This window comes from Camelus ferus, chromosome 4 (genome assembly GCF_009834535.1).
Source record: "Camelus ferus isolate YT-003-E chromosome 4, BCGSAC_Cfer_1.0, whole genome shotgun sequence".
NCBI classification, from domain to species: Eukaryota; Metazoa; Chordata; class Mammalia; order Artiodactyla; family Camelidae; genus Camelus; species Camelus ferus.
In genome coordinates, this window is record NC_045699.1 from 55,643,258 (window position 1) to 55,663,394 (window position 20,137).

Sequence of the window (20,137 nt, forward strand, 5' to 3'; positions counted from 1 at the left end):
GTTCCAGGTTTACAGTAGGGGAGAAGGGGGCTGTTCTGGTTGTGTTCTTAGTTGTGTAACTAGTATAAGAAGTAGGGGAATGGGATGACTTTATTCTAGGATGGCAGACTAATCTAACATAAGACATTAAATTGCAGGTATGCCATATGGTATAAGATAGCAACCAAAACTATCTCAGACTCTATCAGAGGACAAAAATGCTGGGTTATTATGCTATGCAATTTTGCCTCAAACGATAATATGATGATCCAACCTTGCCATATCAATTCTGAGAAGATTACAGACCATTCTGTGCAGTAACAGTAGGGTACTGAACAGATTTGTGGATCAAAATTTGGTTCTACATGTCTGGTTTCCCCAACACCAATAGCACACTGACAGAGGTAAACAGTGTCAGTGAATGTCCTCTGTTAGAGATGGGATGTGATCCCCGGTACTCTCAGGAGAGTAGGTTGACAGTCAAATCTATTAAGCAACCACTGAACACACTGCTCTATGATTCTTGACTATTCCTGGTCAAAGGGCTATGACAAATCTTTTTAGAAGACCTCAGAACAACCCCAGGTATGTACTATTATTATCTCAGTATCACACATAAGGAAACTGAGGCACAGGGCAATTAAGGTCACATCACTGGTAAATGATAGGCAATCTGGCTCTAGCTCAGGGCTCTTAACAACTTATTATGGGCAGAATTGTGTCCTGTCCAAAATTCATATGTTGAAGCCCTAACTCTTAGTACCTTAGAACGACTATTTGGAGACAGGGCCTTTAAAGAGGTAATTGAGTTAAAATGGGGTGATTAGGGTAGGCCCTAATCCAGTATAACTGATGTCCTTTTAAAAAAAAAGGAGATTAGGACATAGACATGCATGGAGGAAAAACCATATGAAGACAAAGGGAGAAGACAGCTATCTAAAAGCCAAGGAGAGAGCCTCAGAAAGAATCCAACCCTACTGATACCTTTATCTTGGAGTTCTAGCCTCCATAGACTGCGAAGAAACAAATTTCTGTTGTTTAAACCACCTAGTATATGGTATTTGTTATTGCAGCCCCAGCAAACCAATATACCACTATACTGTATTTCATGGCAGTGAGTGCCAACAGAGGCGGTGCCATTGTCAAGCACCCAGTGGCAATGTCCTAAACAATTGTTTAAATTTAAAATTTAAATTTTCAAGTTGGTTTTTTTTATTTTCATTTTTATTTTTTAGAGTGAAGGTATTTTTATTCAGGGAGATACATACTCCATAAATAGAGTGCCAGCTGTATTAGAAGGCAAGAGAGAGCAACAGAGGGGCCTAGGAGATACACGTTCCATAGGCAGAATGCGGGTCATTTTACTCAGAAGGGAGAGCAGCTCAAGTTGTTTATTTTTAGTGGTAATATATTCACATTCAAAATACTCAAAGCATAGAAGAAGCTGGCTCTAACACTTACTAGCTCCCATAATGCTGGGTTACCCAGTATCCTTCTGGACTCAACCAACGTTACCTGATTTTTGTGTTGCGCGCTTTGAAAGCTATTTATGCACATAAAACCAATTATGTACATATACATTCATATATTCTTTTCAGTTGTTTACTATAGACTCTGTTCTATCTCTTACTTTTTTCACGGAGATATCTTGGAAATTGACTTTATATGGAGAGATTTAATTAAAGATTGCTTGTTCTGAATTGCAATTTGAGTTCTAGATACAATCTTTACTTACATTTTACAAACAGCTTTACTTACATTTCACAAACAGGAGAAGATGGAAATGTCTGAAGTTCTGTACATAATGAATTCACTGAAGCATGTTGGTTTGTTAAGTGTAGATGAGTTAATGGCATTGCTAACTCTACTAGAATACACAAAAAGTTTACAAATTATGTTACATAAACGTTGAATAAAACTATGTATAATTCATAACTCTTTGTAAGCAATAGATAAAAGTGATATGTTTGATCATTCTATTACAACAACAAATTTCAATCAAAAGAAATTTGGGTTAAATTTGAAATACAAAATAAAAACTTTAAATTTCCATCTTTATAAAGGATTACACATATATCACATGGTATTTCAACTATGATAGTGGTGGTTTTTAAAGACTACACGGACAGCTAAATTTTATTAAGTTTACCATATAAGTTCTAAGACTTTATGTGTAACAATGTTTTTAATTCTGACAACTTATGTTGTCAGTACTTAGGAGACAGTGTTATTTTTGTCTTCATACTGAATACTGATGATGTTGAGCAAATAGTATTAAGAGAGTAATCCTTCACCTTAATAAGTCTGGGGTCTAGAGAGAGAGTTATATTTTTATAAGGTAGGCTTGAAAAACTAATCCTCATTTATCATAAGTAGTCAGTGTGTTTTTATCACTTTCATAAATAAAGCAGTAAACTTCCAAATAGACGATTTATATGATCCAGTTACAAATATAACTAAGTAACAGTATCATCAACCTAGTTAGGGAGCAACACAATCTGGCATTACACTGGAACAAAAAATGATTCTGAGATTCCAAATTGGTAGGACAGTAATCTTCACAATAACAATGATAGGATTGCTTTGGGGTTTAAAAAGTTAAATTTACAAAAGTGTAACAAGGGTCAGCAAGATTGCCAATATTGAGATAAAACAAAATTTTATTTACTGAGCTATAAAATTCTAAGATTTTATTTTTACCATTAATGCTATGTCCTCCATTCCTCTTCTTCTATCTTTGTAACTATCCTCTATATATTACTCAGTTTTGATGCCAGATGGATGTTAATAATAGTAACAAATGTAAAGGGATAAGTGAGAAAAAACAACTTGGATTGCAATAATGAAGTTTTAAACATTAAAACTGTCTCATAGTAGATTTTATAGGTGAATGTAGTGTACTTTTACATCATATATAGGTATCCCCTGATAAACTCAAGGATTTATTCAAAATTTCTACCTGGTTCACTGCACTCTGGTTCACATTGGCTTTGAATGGCCAAATTTTCTGTGGAGCTGCATTTCATATCCTCAGTATCTATTCCATACTTCGTAGTAAGATCTAAAAAGAAGAGGAAGACGTCTACTATCAGCAAAAGTACTATGATAGTAGTTTTTCTGTAATCTTGTTCATTCCTCTGTAGCAATGACTCTGTTTTATTGAGTACACCATCAGAGACAAGTGATGGCTAGGACTGTAACACTACAGCCATTCAGTAGAGTTACCTGTCCTTTCCATTAGCATTCACTTGTGTTCTGCTAACATAGGCCACCTGCAATTTTGAGCTCTGCTAGATTTTCAAGTTCTGGTCTGAATTTGATCCATTTACTCAGGTTGGCTTTTCATTACTTTGCTTGACTTGTAGGCTGATCAGTAATCCCCTTGATCTAGTCTTGTCTGCAAGATTTCCTTCAAGTCCATGGTCCGTTGATGGCAAGTATCCCTATTCTCAATGGAAATCACAAATCCCCTTTCACTCCTCCTTTATATTATATATCTTTGATCATTTCAATTGGAGTTTATGAGAGGACAGTTAAATATCTGGGCTTAAGTTATGCTAAAAGACTTCAACAACATTTACTAAGTCTAACTGGGAAGAAACCATCTAAATTCTATGTTGTGACTCTCCCAGTCATCTAATTCCATGAATCATAACTTTATTCTGAGCCTCTGAAGTCAGCATAAAAGTTCTTAGTGTTTTGTCACTGTATATAAGAAAACAACTCAAAAAAACTAGTATAGTGCTGGTGTTTTAGCTCTATTTGTATAATTATTTTGAAATGGTTAGATTAATTTCAGAGATGTTTTAAGCTTGCAATGTATAAAGAGAAGACAATGAGAAAAGAGTCTCAGAATTTTTATTGATGTGGGATATTTTTAAAAATCTGGAGGTTCAGAAGAAAGTTTAATGAAAAAAGAATTTTTATAACTAACATTATTAAGTAGTTTTTACAAGTAATAGATTTTTAATTTAATTCTCACCTCTTTTGAAAAGCTTTTCATTTTCATCTACATAATATATTGTTTCTGGTATTAAGTTTGATGACTCCTTTATTTCTGAGAGTGATGGAATATCAACTTCTTGTTTGAGGCTTGTAGGCATTAAGAATTCACACTCAGGCATAATTGATGGCTGAAATAATATATTGGTAAAACAAGTTTTTAGTGAGGTACTCCAAATAAATATTTCTGTAAATAGACATATTTGCTTAATTGATGTACCAAATTTTAAACTAAACCCACACTTATAAATTTTAATCTACATACATTTTATTTAAAAAGTAAGTGTAGCAGCTACAAATCTATTACAAGCAATGTTCTAAGTAATGTCCTTCATGGCTACCAATTACATTAGTGGTGTACACTACCCCTAGATGCAGAAATATCTTCTTTTGAGCTAATAACAAATTTTCAAAATTCTAAATTAAAAACAATCACTGCAACAAATGACAGACGGTGAATGAGAAGTAAAAAGAGTAGATGGAATGGATCTTTACTACATTCCATGGAATACATTTTTCTTTCATTCCTACAGAATTGGATTCTTCAACAAGTGAGAATGCATGTGCATAATTCTCAAAATTAATGGGGGAGGGGAAGGGGGACAGGAGAAAAGGGGCTAATAGGTGAATTAATATTTTTACCATGTGTGTTAAAATTTTTATTTGTCAAAAAAGAACCTTTCAATGCCTTAAGACTAATACATACATGGCCACTTAATGTCCTATACCAGGTATATTAAAATAATTGGGAGAGGTTTTAAAATTCCCTGTACCTGGACTGCATACTAGACCAATTAAACCAGAATATATGAGGGTATGATCCAGACTTCAGTATTTTAATAAAATTTTCCAAGTAATTCTAATGTGTAGCCAAGGTTTAGAACCACCATTTTGGAAGTAAATTTGACTCCGTAACTGATACATGTTTAATCCATTATTGAGTCTTTTAAACTTTACAATAGTAGATGGTAAATGTATATTACTACAATTTATAAAAGCGTGATTTACTAACTTCTATTTTAAAATTACTGAAAGCAAACATTACAGCTTCATTTAAACCTACTGTGTCTTCTAGCTTCTCTGGAAAAAAGTTTTCCTTATCCATACAGAAATCTTCTTTCACAAAATCTTTCAAATCTCCTTGAAAAGAGAAACTCTCCCTTGACAAAAAAATCAAACATTAAATTAGTATTTACTAAAAGCAAGGGACGTACTAAATGTAGCCAATTAAATGCATAGCAATTACAATTAAGAGTTGAGGTAAAGCAATGATAAAATATTATGACTGACAACATCTAGACTTGTGAACATACAAAGAATATTTTCTTCTCTTCAAAAATATTTACAACATCGGGTAATCAAATACCTGAAAAAATTAGTGTCTTTGAAGATCTGTCCTTTGAAATCTAACAAAGGATCTTTTACTAAATATTGCTTTAGCCTACTCAACAGAGTACGCACAGTTGGCAGCTGGCTTTTATAGGCCATCAGATTATTTACAAAAATTATTTCTTCAGCATCAATCAAGAAATCTGAAAATAAATAAGAAATACAAAGGAATAAGAAAAATTCTAAAGGTTATACAAGAGGATCTAGATAGTTACTGTAGTCAGCCATTAAATACAGTTGGGGTTTGCAAACACATTTTAAATTATTTAGTTCTTCACTGTATTATGCAAATAAAGCATGTTGCATAGTACTGGTACATAGGTAAAAGCTCAGTAAAGTTTAGTATTATTTAGTACACTGAGTAGTAACCAAATATCCTGAAAGAGTTGTAATGGCTCATACTTTTTTCCAACAAAATTAATGTAATCAGTGGAGGAAAATCTCTTGTGGTCTTATGTCTCAAAATAGCCAAGGTTAGCCTCAGCAAAACTGTAAAGAAATAAAATTTGACTTTTGATGACCTTAGTCTTTTCTTTATGCATAATTTTATCTCTTAGGTCTCCAGTTTATCCCCAGAGACTGACATGTAGGGACTGGAGATGATCTATAAAGCCCACAAATGAGACCAACTCTGATTCTAGCACTCTAAAATTATTCAAATATGCTTGTTATAAAATTAATTACATTGAAAGTTATACAGCAAAGTGTCTACTAGAGAAGTGTGATATAGCTCACATATTAGGAAACACTGTTGCTAACAGCTAATTGCTGGAACAGGTTTCTTCTCTGTATCCCCAACCTACCATGTTTGGGCTACTTTAGAATCTTAGCTAACTGTGTCAGTGCTTTAACAGTTTCTGAGCCAAAGAAGGGTATATAAAACCTACCCCCATTCTCCAATAATCTCTGAATGGAAAGAGAAAAAGGAAAATGTAGGCTCAGATGAAGAACTACTCAGAAAACCAACCTCCCCAAAGCAAAAGCCAGCTCCAAGGGGAAGCAACGGTCTTCTGTTCTGGGCAACGTCCTTTCAGCTAAGTAATTTTAGAATGGCATGAGAACGGTATGGCATGAAGTGATGTCTCCCATGACCCACTACATCACTGGTATGCATGTGCTTAATAATTATGTGGTGTAAAGCAGGCAGGCAGGGACCATTCCTTTGCCTGATGCTAACTTAAAATGCCAAAAGAGAACTAGTTATGTAAACTAGCCTCAGAGATTCTTTATCAGAACCTGTAAGTTCCTGACAATCTTGTGGCCTAGAGCTTCCCATGATACACCAGAGAAAGGTAGCCAATCAATTCCATGTCTAAGCAGGGTTTAATCTGAGACAATTTAAAGATGGTTCATTTGTACAGTCATTTTGTAAATATTAATGAAGTCATATTATAGCAAAACCCAAACAGCATTCATCTGTAACCCCATCTCCACCTTCCACTTTCAAACATAGACCATCTAACAGTTTTTCCTTCCTACAGGCTCATCTTGGTATTTCTGGGAGTCCATGGGGACGTCTCATATCAGTTATGAGGTCTCATTTTCCAACCTCCCCTTTTCAACGAAGCCACTTGAGGGCAGCATCCCACCACAACCAATGTTCTTTAAACTATACAAAAGTGGTTCTAGCAACGGTGCTATGTATATTCTTATGGCTATAAAGTATGCCCTGAATTTCTTACTTTATTACCACTAGTATATGTACCAACTCAGATATGAGGAGGCTGTTTTCTTTTATTGTAGAGGAGTGTTAAATTGTCATGAGCAAACAGAATTTTGGCTAGTTAACTCTGAAAATAAGCAGAAAAAAAGAGGTCTACTGACAAAAAAGAAAATAGGTTTATTCTTTGCAGAAGATACTTTTGTCTACTTAGAAAACCCAAGATAACTAAATGAAAACAAATACAGGATTTCATTAAAGTGTCTGATAAAAATTATAAAATCAGTGGTTTCCAAATATATCTAAAGCCCTAATCATAAATTAATGGAAAAACTTATTCATAATAGCCATAAGCTATGAATATTGAGGAATAAACATAATAAAAATGTGCAGAAAGTATATGGAGAAAACCATAAAACACTAATGAGGATCACTACTTAAAAAAAAAGGCAAGATAAACTATTTTCCCAGCTAAAAAGACTAACTAAGGTAAAAATTTTAAAAGGTGCCAGTAACATTTCAATTTCTTAAGAGCTCTGTTGGAAACTTGAAAAACTGATTACAAAAGTAAATCTGAAAGAATATAAATGTGAGAGTAGGAAAAAAAAGAGGAGACTATTAATACATGTTATATCTGTGTACTAAATAGTTAAACTGTATAATATTTCGACATAATAGGAAATCCAGAAACAAACTATAATGTGGCTAAAGATATGGCATATGATATAAGCGGCATTTCTAATCAGTGGGGAAAGGAAAAACTATTCCATAAGTGGTATTGGGACAACTGCGAAAACATTTGGAAACAAACATTTTTATTCTTACTTTTATACATACACCAAAACCTTAAAGAAAACATTAAATAAAATATGAATAATATTTATCTAATTCAAGGAAGAAGTTTCCAAGTATAAAGGTAATGAAAGAAACCCTAAAAGAAACACTGACAGGATTGGTTAGGTTCAAGTTAAATACATTTGGAGTTATTGATATTTTTGATATATAAAAATAAAATATAAGAATAGAAAAAGACAAAAAAGAATCACTTCACAATATAAAAATACGCAAATGAACACCAGTAATTTAAAGAAGTATAATTTTGCAGGTGGGTATCTTTAATACAATAAAAAATTTTTTAAATCTAATAAAACAAAAACATCACTGAAATGAAAATCTGTGTAATAGTAAGAATGTTTTGTAACAGTGGAAATAACAAAAGTTTTACCTTGCTCCTGTTTTTGAAGCGCTGGACACTTTTCTAAGCAGCTGACAAGTGTAAAGGCTTCACTGTAGTCCTTATGGGTATGTAAGCTGACTTCCTCTACTTCAGTTTGGGAGTTTGGGTTTGAACTTGGAACAATTTCCTCAAATTCACAGTTAAACTGGGTCATCATTCCTGTAGCTGTTTTTCTATGACATAAAATTACTGATTTTATGTATCTCCTATTTTAAAACATTTTTATTTATAAACAGAAATTTTTCATTGTAGAAAATTACCAAATTCCAACAGTTAGAGAAAAATTATCCATAGCCCCACCATTCAAGAGAAGAATTTAAAAATTACATATTTTCTCAATTATTTTTGAGTATTTTTAAACAAAAGTGTATGAACATAGTATACTGTAACCTATTCTTTTCTGCTAAACAAGAGGCATGAGCACATTTACATGTCAATCAATGTACATTCACTTCATTTTTGAGTGGATGAACAAGATCCCATTGTACTGGTAAATAATATTTACTCAATCAGTTCCCTATTATTGGAAATTTAAATTTGTTGTAATTTTTTGCTATTATGAACAACAGTGCAAGGAATATCTTTGTGCGTTTGTTTAATCATTTTCTCAAAATAAGTTTCCTAAGAGTGGAAATGAAGTTAAAGATATAAGGATTTTGAGACTTTGCCATGCATTGCCAAATTGCCCTTGCACTGAATATTCAATGTCTGCTTTTCCATATCATTATCCAACCTTCTATATTCTTTTCTGCAACCTGGGAGACTGAGCTTACTAAGAACCAACTAAGTAAGCTCCCTTTCCCTGGCTTCCGGATGGGTTCAGCCAATAGGAAGCATTTGCAGGAGATCAAGGTGGGAAAAGAGACAGATGGAAACATTATTCTTCCCGAATCTTTCCTCCTGGGCCACAGTTTGGAGACGTGGCTGCATAGTTCCACCAACAGTTACATCTTTTATCAGCCTCTCTCCCATAGTTGCAGTTCTTACTGTGCTGTTTACTGCTCAGTCCTCTTGCTCCTTCAAGTTTAGGGTGGTAACAACTTCCAGCTGTTGCTAGTCCTGGGATTTTTGTGTTTTTTTTGGCTTCCTTGACCTTGCCTGTAACTTGCCTGTTTCCTGATTGATCCAGATATATCAGCCATTGTCTACACCATTGGGATATTCTGACTTACAAGAGATCTTTCTACTGAATTTTCCAAAAGATAAATATATTGTTGGCAATTCAGGTACACATTATTTTTTTCCTGATATCCTAAAATATTTTAGACTTAATAATTCCCTACAGAGACTGAAAAAACCAAAATCAATATAATTCCCCAATGTAATTGGAGAAAATAATAAATATTTCATACTTAAAACTGTATATAGAAAAATCTCTATTATTTACTCTTTAAGAAAATACAATGTACAAGAAAAAAAACATTTCAACTCACCCAGGCCCATAATACTCATGAGAACATTGATTCCTATGTGGATCTTTATAGACTTCTAAATTTAGTGCTTAGATAATGCTGTTTTTTAAAAAATAAATGTTACTGACAGAGTCAATATTTTATAATAAATATAGTTTTGAGGAAACTCCATCAATTCACTTTCTCTAGGTATAAGTGATTTACAAAGGCCAGTATTTCCTGGAACCCCTCCCTCCTTCTCATCCAGTATTATCTATTCTTACTTCACTGGTGCCTCCTCTGCCTGACCTGTAGATAGTGATATTTCCCAGGTTTCCAATCTAGATTGTCTTTGCTTTCTTTCCATATCATTCTTTCTTGGATGAGTTCATCCACTCCCATTCATTAATTCCTTTACTCAAAAGAAATATTTACAGAGTATCTACAATGTGTTGATATCATTTTAGGCACTGAGAATGGAGAGGCAAACAAAACTAAGCTCTTGCCCTTATGAAGCTTACCTGCTAACAGGACAACAGACAAACAAATACATAAGTAAGTAACAATGTCAGGTGGTGAAAAACTGCTATGAGTGAAATAAAATAAGGTATTAGGACATCAAATAACAGACGGAAGGTTGGTAAGAGGTATATTTTAGAGAGGGTAGTTAGTGAACAGCCCTCTGAGGAGCTACAACTACCTGAATATTAGTAGGGAGTGAGCCATACAAAGGCTTAAGTAGAGGAGCAAGGTTGACAGAGTCTAAGAAAAGCAGAAAGGTCAGGGTGACTGGAACTGAATAAGGTTAGAGAGGTGGGCAAGGACTCCATCATGTTGGATCTTACAGGACTTGGTAAGACCTGGTCGTGGGTTATAACAAAAATATTTCACGATCTGATTTGTGTCTTTAAAAACAAATCAAAGGCAAACTTTTAGAAGAAAATACAGGAGTAAATCCTCGTGACTTTAGTTTAGGCAAAGCCTTCTTAAATATGACACCAAAAGCACACGTAACAAAAGAAAAAGTAGACGAATTGAACTTCATCAAAATTTTGTGCTTCAAAGGATACCATCAAGGAAATAAAAAGAATCCACAGGAGAAAGTATTTAAATCACACACCTAATAAGGGACTTGTATCTAGACTATGTAAAGAACTCTTAAAACTCAATAATAAAAAGACACATAACCCAATTAAAAATCAGCAAAGGATTTGAAAAGACATTTCTCCAAGGAAGATAAATTAAAGACCAATAATTACATGAAAAGATGCTTAACATCATTAACCAACAGAGAAATGCAAATGAAAACTGCAATGACATACAATGAGCCACACACTAGAATATAGTCAAAAAGATAGATGATAACAAGTATTGGCAAGATGTACATAAATTGTAACCTTTTTATCAGCTATGGGAACATAAAATGGTACAGCTGCTTGGAAAATAGTCTGGCAATTCCTCAAACAGTTAAACACAGAGTTACCATAAGATCCAGCAATTCCATTACCAAAGAAATGAAATCATGTGTCTGCACAAAAACTTGTCCACAAACATTTATAGCAGCATTACTCATAATAGCCAAAAAGTGGAAACAACCCAAATGCCCATTCACATGGTGAATGTATAAATTAAATGTGGTATACCCATATAATGGAATATTATTTGGTCATAAAAATGAAGTGCTAATACATGCTACAAAATAGATGAACCTTCAAAATATTATGCTAAGTAAAAGAAGCCAGTCACAAAAGATCACATATTATATGGTTGACAATGTGATTTATAATAAGAAATAGAGATTTGGTCTTCATGTCTGTTTCTGGCACAGAGCTCCAAAAGCCCTTGGAAATTCCTAAGAGATGAGAGCGATAAAGTTATCTTTGGTTATGTTAATAAGGGACTTTTGGAAAGCTTAAGGAAGCCTTAAGGAAGGCTTCATTACATAGGCGATTCATTATATCATTGGTCATTGGCAGTTGATTCAACCTCTAGCCCTTCACCCCACCTGGGAGGTCAGATGGCTGGAGAGCTCTTTTCACTATACTTTTCTGTTTCCTTAGTGCTCTGCAGTTTAGTCATGTGATAGATAATTTGCTTTGGCCTTATACCTTGTGATAGACCTTATGACAGCCATTGTATATTATCATTTAATTCTTAACATTGTTAATTTTTTCTGTTTATACATTATCTTCGTAGCCTGATTTTTAAATTCCTATAAACCAGGAATAGTATATTGGGCTTCTCTATATTTACTGTCTGCACACATTTAAATTGGTTGTTTATTTCAAGCGCAACAAAGGAGAACTTATGTCACTGAAACTTGAAAATATGAACAATAACTAAATCCTTCCTGGGTCTGATCAACATTCTTTCCACAAAGTGATGCAACAGAGTAAATTATTTATATTTGCACTGAAATCTCTACTTTATGTCTACATGAACAATGTAGAATGGTTTAGATGTTCTTTCTCATATTACGCTCTGCATTTCTATCTCTGTCATTGTATTTTCCATGTTCTATTGTAATTGTTTATTTATAAAATTTGATTCCCTATTTTCTTGTGTTCTTTAAGAGCAGAGACTGTGTCTTACTCATTTTTTTATCCATATCCAGCCCACAGAATGATATCCAATAAATATTTGATGAATGACTGAACTAATAACAAACAACATTCTGACAAAGTATGTTAGAAAATAGCCTTAAAACTGCATTTATACTACAGGAAAAGACACTGATTTTAATATAAAGAATTTTCTGTAGACACTCTCTACAGAAAAGTTCACTTATTGTTAGAAGCATAATAGCATCTTTGCTTTATTTCTGTCTTTTGTGATACAAATGCATAGAGCACTGTTAATCTGTGATAAATGAGGGAAAAAGATAAAAAAGAGGATGTAAATCATTTCTATTAACCTCTCCTTTGTGGTTCACATTAGGGCTTCTTCTTCAGGTGAAAGAAAACCTGTGAGGATATAAAGGGTGGGATATTCTCTCTTTAGGTGTCTGGAGAACTTACTGTTCATCTTCTAGACGTAAAGGGGAAATTTGCAATTAGGGACACATACTTCTCAAGGAAATCCTCCACAGAGAGACTTGCTTTCCATTGGTCCGAGACTGAGATACCCGTCATTCCCGAAACTGAAACAGCTGAGACTAGAAAGGAGAATGACATTAACTTCTAGAATTTTCTTTTACACTTAATACAAGGAAGCCAAACATTCACCTTTTACATCATGGTGTTATCTTTATTTGTTCACAGCTGTAAGTTTTTCCAAAGTTATACCACATTCCAAACATTTAAATCATCATTCTCATTATTATGAACCCCTGTCCCCTGCAAAAACCCTCAACTACAGTCAGAACAATATCACCTGAACATACCACCCTCATTTTACAGCCTCTCTTTTGCTTATACAGCACTACCATCCCAGATAATCTTGTTCAACAGCTCATGTGACTCCTCATAAAGCCTTTATTTACCATTCCAGCTCACTCTGATACATTCCCCTTGAAAGGTCATAATATTGTCAGTAGCACTCACTCAGTACTTAATCATACACAGTCATATTTAAAAGTTCTATGTATATCGATAGCTTGGCTCCTAAATTAGACTCTTAGTTCCTTACGGAGAGGGATCATGTCACACATTAACTTCAGAAGAAGCAACTGGGTGAATAGTCAAAGGACCCGTGTTCTACCTAAGTGTTAGCTCTTACTAGTTTTGTTACCTTGAATAAATCCCTTAACATCTGAGTGTATGCCTCACTGAAAAAAATATGAAAGTTTAGTAGTTAAGAATGTAAGTTCTGGAATCACCTGACCTAGATTTTAGTACTTGTACTGCTTCTTATTAACTGTATTATCTTAGGTAAATCTCTTAACCTCTTTTTACCTCAGTTTTCTTATCTACAAATTAGAAATAATAATGGCCTTTCCATAGTGTTGTTGTAAAGGTTAAATGTGTTAAGACATGTAAATTGCTTAGAACAGTGCCTGACATAGTATAAATGCCCAATAAATTTTGCTTGTTATTGTCATTATTATCTGTAAAAAGAAGAAAAGGAAAAGAAATAAGAAAAATTATTAACTCATTTTTTCCTTCTGTACGTTTAGAGAAGCAGTTTGATGAAATTTGCTCTTTATCTTATTTCCAACCTAAGTGAGACCTTCAATCCATTGACCCTTCCATTTTTACAACATTCATCCTTTTTATGTCCTCACTTCCTTTCTCATACAGTTTAGTTCCATAACCATCCCATAATCACTCCCTTACAAAGACTCTTAATTCCCTTGCTTCTCTTTCCGTCATACTAACTTAGGAAAACCGCTACTCTCCACTTTGTGTATGTACCCTAGAACAGCTGAAAATTATTTGGAAAAAAAAAAAATCACCCAGCCATGCTGCATGAACTCATTTCAAATTATGACCATAAATTTAAAATGGGCATCTAACATTGACAGATGATAATAGTATACCTTCCTAACAAAACTGACTTTCTCATTCTTCAAGACAACTATCTGACACTTTCAACCGTCAAATATTGATTATCATTTCCCTACCCTCTCTCTGTCTGTGTCCTTGCCTCCACAAAGAAAATCGATATATGCAGAGAAGAGAATCATCTTCCACCACTAACTCTAACATCTCACAGGCGTGAGTACCTACAAACCCTGCCTTCCTATCCATCATAGTGGAAGAACCATCCTGGCTTCTAATATCAGCTCCTCCAACTGTGCTTTGGATACTATCTCCTTTTATAAGTTATCCATTTTCTTTCCTGCATCATCATTTTCTCTCTTTTTATCAAGATTATTTCCATTGGCAAATAAACACTTTATAGTCTCTTTCCTTATCACACATATATTTTTTTTAATTGCGCATCTAAAAAAACCTCTCTCTACTCTACTTCTGCCTTCAGCTAGTGCACCTCTATTTTTCTATTTACCTTCATAGCAAAATTCTTCAAAAGAGTTGTCTGTAATCACCATCTTACATCCCACTTCTCTCTTCTCAACTTACTCTGATCAGGCTTTCGTACACAATATTCCAGTGAAACCACCCTTACCATGGTTGTCAATGACCTACAGTTAGTTAAGCTAATGGTCAACTCACTTACTTGTTCTAGGGCCCTGTCCTAGGCTCTCAGCTATCTATACTCATGCTCTCAGTGCCTTTATCCAGTTCCATGAAATTTATGTGCAAGCTATATATTGAGGCTTCCAATTTGAAATTCCAGCTGTGCTCAAGACTACTATAACCAATTGCCCTCTTGATGTTTCCACTTAGATGCCTAATAGGCATTTTAACCTGGCCAAAGCAGAGCTATTGATTCCAGCCACAAACTGGCTTCCCCATAAACCTTTCCTTATCTTAGGAAATAAAACTGCCATTCACTTAGTTGCTCAGGTCAAAAACCCAGAAGAAATTATTTATTCTTCTGCTTTTTAACCATCTTACTTTTGGGTAAGTAAATAATCTAAATTACTTTAGATTATTTTAAAATCTAAAATAATCTCAATTTCAACCACTTCTCACTTCTTTATTATAAGCCTGGTCCAAGCTATCATCCTTTATGTATGGATTTGCCTAGTAGTCTAGATCCTGAACCATTACAGTAGCTTCCTGACTGATTTTCCTATCTCTATTTTTGCCTCCCAGTCCCTACCCCTTCCAGCTTCCAAACAACCAGAATGATTTTTCCAATGTATAAATCAGGTTATGTTACTGCCTTTCAAAAAACTGTCCAATGACTTTCCACACCAACCATAATATAAACAAACAAACTCCATATTATAGCCTGCAAAACCTTTTATCTTTCGAAAGCGGCCTACTTCTCAGATCTCCCCTTTTTTCATTAATCGGCCACAATGGCTCAATTTTCTGGTCCTTACACACATCAAGTTTACTCCTGAGTCAGGAACTTTGCATTTGCTTGAAAGGCTTTTCTCCTGTATGTTTTTATGATTGCTGCCATCTCACCATTCAGATCTCAACTCAAATACTCACCTCTCCACAGAAGCCCTACCCTAACCATCTTAGGAAATAGCACTCCCTACTCCTGAAATTTCGTATCACATTACACTGTGTATCTTTGCTGTACATTTACCAATACCAAATAGTAGTCCAATGTACTCAGTGGTTTTATTGCTGCATTCTCCTTACCAGTCTGAAAACCCACTGAGGGTAGGGACTATTTCTATGTCTTAATTAGTAACTGTGTTCTTAGCACCTGTATCAGTGCCTAGTACATAATACAGGATAAATAAATGTTGTTAACTGACTTGACTCCTCCATGGAGGCTACTTTTCCTTAAGTTTTATGACATGATAAAAGCAAAAGATGGTGCTTTGTACATATACATTTAAAAATAGTTCCATATTCAGTGTACCATTACAACTTAAAGAAGCCCTCTTACCATTGAGCAAGATACTGTTCTAGTACAACAAATGTTACAATGTTAGAATTTTTAAGACTTCATCATCCACATATCTCTTATTCATTCTATTCATACCTAGTATAAGCTTTCCAATTCCTTATCATCTAAAGTCTATCATAAAAATATTAATTTGTAAACTTCTTGGAATTCTGATATGAATAAATGAATAGGTTTTTTAAATAATGAGAAAAACATTGCATTTTCTTAATAATTTATTGTGCTAAACTCTGAAATATTTTTAAAAATAGATTTTTGAAAAATAAAACTAAAACATACCTCTTGTCCATGGCCTCCTAAATTTATCATCAGTGACTCTTACATGATAATTGTCTTCTTGATGTAAACATGAAGGGATTCGAAGAAATAAAGCGTCTCTGCGAAACTTCTCTCTAATTACATTCTATGCAGGAAAGTGAGATTATAAAATCTTTTAATATATGTATTGGATTTAAAATATTTATCTGTCAATATTCAGAATATTAAAATTCTCTATTCTTTCAAACTTCTGTTATTTTTATTGAAAGGTAATACATGCTAAGTATAAAGAATCTAACACACAACTACATAACTGAGAAAAATCAAGCTTTCTTATCATATCATTATAATTTGGTATATTTTCCTACATACTTTCTTTTCTAGGTTAGCCTAACGTGTGTGTGTGTGTGTGTGTGTGTGTGTGTGTGTTTGACCAAAAAATGGGATCACATCATATACCATTTAGCAATATGCTTTTTTCACTTAACAGTATAATATGGCTGTCTTAACTTTTGTTTTCTATATCCTTGCACTATTTCATTTGTGACAACCAGCAAATATGTTTCTAATTTAAAAAAAAATCTAATAATTAAACTTTAAAAGGCTGTTAAATCAGCTAAGCTTGTAAATAAAAGTTCTCTATACTTTGGTTCTGCCTTTACTTTCCAGCTTTATCTTCCATTACTCTTTAATACTAACTGTTCTTTTTAAATAGAATAGCCACTACACCCTTAACATTTAGTGGCCACTTCCTCAACACTGTGGTCTACGCTGTGCCTCTGAAAAATGCCTCGCTATTCTTCTCCAGCTATGAAAATCCTATTCATCTTTTAAGTCCCATCTTAAGCAGTATTTCCTCTATGAAGTCTTACCTTGGTGACTCTCAACTTCCCACAGAATTTGTTATTCTATGTATTTGACAAATGATAGTTTGTTGCATTATTTCCCAAGAATTTTATGTTTGCTGAAGGTATTACATTAAATAAGAGGTCCTCATCATCCAAGAATAAATGGTATAAAGAAAAGATTAGTTAAAGTAATTTGTATAAAATGAGGAGCAAAGGTTCATAGTAAAAAAGGAAAAAAAAAAAAGCCTGATTGGAACTTTATCTTAAAAGATGAAATAAAATTATAGAAATTAAAATTTACATTTAATAAAATTTTGTTTATAATTAGCTTATAACTGCTTTCTTGTCATAATTTCCCCCAAAACATATGATATGCATATCAGTCATTACTTCACCTTTGATCATAAAGAAGATATTTCTAGAAAATATTTGAAAATTTAATCAAATTTTCCCAAGGCAGCTCTTAATCCCTTTGATATTCAAAACATTCTTTTCCCTTTAACTGTTAACTGATCTAATTTTGTAGGCTCTTCATCTGATAATAGCTTTGCCTGTTATTTGGGTGGTTCTTCAACACTGTTTTTATGAACTTTACAAAACCCTGCATCTTTTGCAAGGTTTGCCATTGATTACTATATTTGTATTATATCATGGGGTGTGGTACACCAGCAAGAAATTAAGATACCATGGACAAGGATAAAAATTTGAGGATGTTTGAGTATAGACTAATTTCCTAAGTGGACAATACATTCATAAATATATTTGTGTAACAGTGACCTCTGATGCCCTACGTGTGTATGTTATGACACATTTGCCTCCATCAATTATGAGGGAATAATAAAACCTGAAGATGCCTATATGTCTTTTTTATTTCCTGTAAAATATAACACAGTTTTAGTTATAGTGGAGTAATTTTTTTCCCTGGTAGATGGGGGTCAAGGTTATAAAGAAAACAAAACTTTAACTTGTTAATTAAGATCATAAGAACAATGAACTGTTGTATGACAACTAGTCTAATTAGTTTCTTAACAATGTGCCTGTCTTAAATCTCAGCTGTGTGCAAGCTACTTAACTTCTCTAGACATCATTTCCTGTAAAACGGTAAAACCAGTGTAATAATAGTATCTTCCTCATGGAGTAGTTGTGATCATCAAAATGACATAATCCATCAAAAGAGCAAGTGATCAAATGATATAATCCATTAAAAGTGCAAAGTATTTGGCCCACAGTAAGTGGCCAATACATGCTGTTACTGTCATTTTATAATAAAGATAACTGGGATTGCTTTCCCCCCACTCCTTTCAAGAAATATCACTCAAGATTATTCATACAAGCAGCCCAAACTTGCCCACAGTTTTTCCATTTTTTTCTGCTGGCAGCTTCAAGTTCATGTTAAATTGTCAATTATTTCCTTCCCAAAGTAGCATTTCTAAGTTATATTAAAAGTGGGAAGTAATTTTAAGTGAATTTCAAAGTAACTAGACTAATGATTACTCTAAGGACTACTAAAAATTATCATAACCATATAGTGACTGCAGATGACACTTTCTATATCATAATTCTTAGTAAATAGGTAGTGATCTGGTAATACTCTACCTCATGTAAATAGTCTATTGCACAATATTTGAATGTTGGAAACATGTCTTCTTTGAAAGCACTACAAATTTCAGCATCTGGGAATATAAAAATTAAAAGTAAATGTTAGTAAAATAGCAAGCCAGGAGCAGAAAACTATTCTTAATCACAAATATTGGTTCGTTCATTTTTAAAAAGGCTCTGAATGATAAAAATTTAACAATAAAAATAAGTTTTATTGCTATGATTTAAATCTAATATGAAAATAACATACATTAGTATAAAATTTTTCGTATCCTTTTCATACTGTTTTATTCATACAATTCCTAGATGGTGGATTACAATATATTTAATGTGATCATTTTGTTGCAAAAGAGGCTGGGGTTCATAAGACTGGTAGAGTGTTATTCTTGGGATAACCGTATTTCTTAAGTGGTCTTGAAATCGAATAACCAAGGGTAAAGCTGTGGAGTAGGATTTGGAAAATTCCACTCTGTTAGAAAATAAAAAGCCTGAAGTTAGAATTCCCTAATAGCAAGCTTATTTGGAATAAAGTAACTATGGCATACTGTTTTTAGGTCATTGGGTCACTATTAGTAAATCAACAAATCCACTCAACGAAGTAATAAGTAAAACTTAGAATGCTGAATGAATCCAGGAAAGTTCTCATTTATGTGAGAATCAGAGGAATCGCAGCTTCGAAAAGCTACTCTAGGACACAACCCAGTTTATCAGAAAGTTCTTAGCATTTTGATCAGTCTTTAAAATGTTTTGGGGAATTCAGATGTAAGCTAGAAGTTTTCCTACTAGTAGTTTGTCAATATGCTTTCAGTAAATGAAATATACATTTTAATGCAAATGGTCTTGCCCTAGTTTCATTATCATTTTAAATTTGAGGTCTACCTCTTTTCAAATGGTGAAAGTGCTACACCAGAAGAACTGAAGAGCTCATCTACTTTAATTGGCTATGAATTCATTCCTATCTTTAGTTATCATCAAGTGAACATTCTTAACTACTCAACTACTGAATTCAAAAAACTAAGGGCAAACTTCTCAATATAGAGCACAATTATTTTATTTCACTAATCAATCAGAAGACATTTTAGATATTATAATAAGCATTCCAATGAAAACAAACCCAATAAGTTGTCTGAATTACTTTTAATATTGTTAGATTCTGTGACATTAAGGAATGTGGGGAACACACAGTGTTGGTGCCCTCTTCCACTCTTACTTAAACAATGCCAACATAGCATTCCTAACTAGTGATTACTTATCTGGAAATATTTCCAGTCATTGTACTTCCATATCTTTTTCATACAGTGTATCACTGCTCTTCGAAGCAAATATTAACTCTAAAATT

At 33.5% G+C, this 20,137-nt stretch overlaps 1 protein-coding gene and 1 long non-coding RNA gene across 6 annotated transcripts in view; one reads left to right on the forward strand and one right to left on the reverse strand.

Annotated features, from left to right (window-relative positions):
• SHOC1 (shortage in chiasmata 1) overlaps positions 1–20,137 on the reverse strand; it is a 61,671-nt gene that overhangs the window by 40,292 nt on the left and 1,242 nt on the right. For 3 of the 4 annotated variants that reach the window (XM_032478184.1, XM_032478180.1, XM_032478182.1), the window contains exons 2-10: positions 18,796–18,872; positions 16,373–16,496; positions 12,725–12,812; positions 8,256–8,440; positions 5,348–5,513; positions 5,045–5,141; positions 3,962–4,112; positions 2,939–3,040; positions 1,738–1,846 (exon numbers count right to left, since the gene is read on the reverse strand). In XM_032478184.1, the coding sequence (XP_032334075.1) occupies positions 1,738–1,846; positions 2,939–3,040; positions 3,962–4,112; positions 5,045–5,141; positions 5,348–5,513; positions 8,256–8,440; positions 12,725–12,812; positions 16,373–16,496; positions 18,796–18,840 (1,067 nt within the window). In that variant the 5' untranslated portion in view covers positions 18,841–18,872. The remainder of the gene's footprint in view (positions 1–1,737; positions 1,847–2,938; positions 3,041–3,961; positions 4,113–5,044; positions 5,142–5,347; positions 5,514–8,255; positions 8,441–12,724; positions 12,813–16,372; positions 16,497–18,795; positions 18,873–20,137) is intronic. The other variant, XM_032478183.1, reaches the window with a different exon arrangement.
• LOC116663228 overlaps positions 1–20,137 on the forward strand; it is a 62,177-nt gene that overhangs the window by 35,902 nt on the left and 6,138 nt on the right. For both annotated transcript variants that reach the window (XR_004319407.1, XR_004319406.1), the window contains one exon: positions 10,126–10,213. This is a non-coding gene — a long non-coding RNA (uncharacterized LOC116663228). The remainder of the gene's footprint in view (positions 1–10,125; positions 10,214–20,137) is intronic.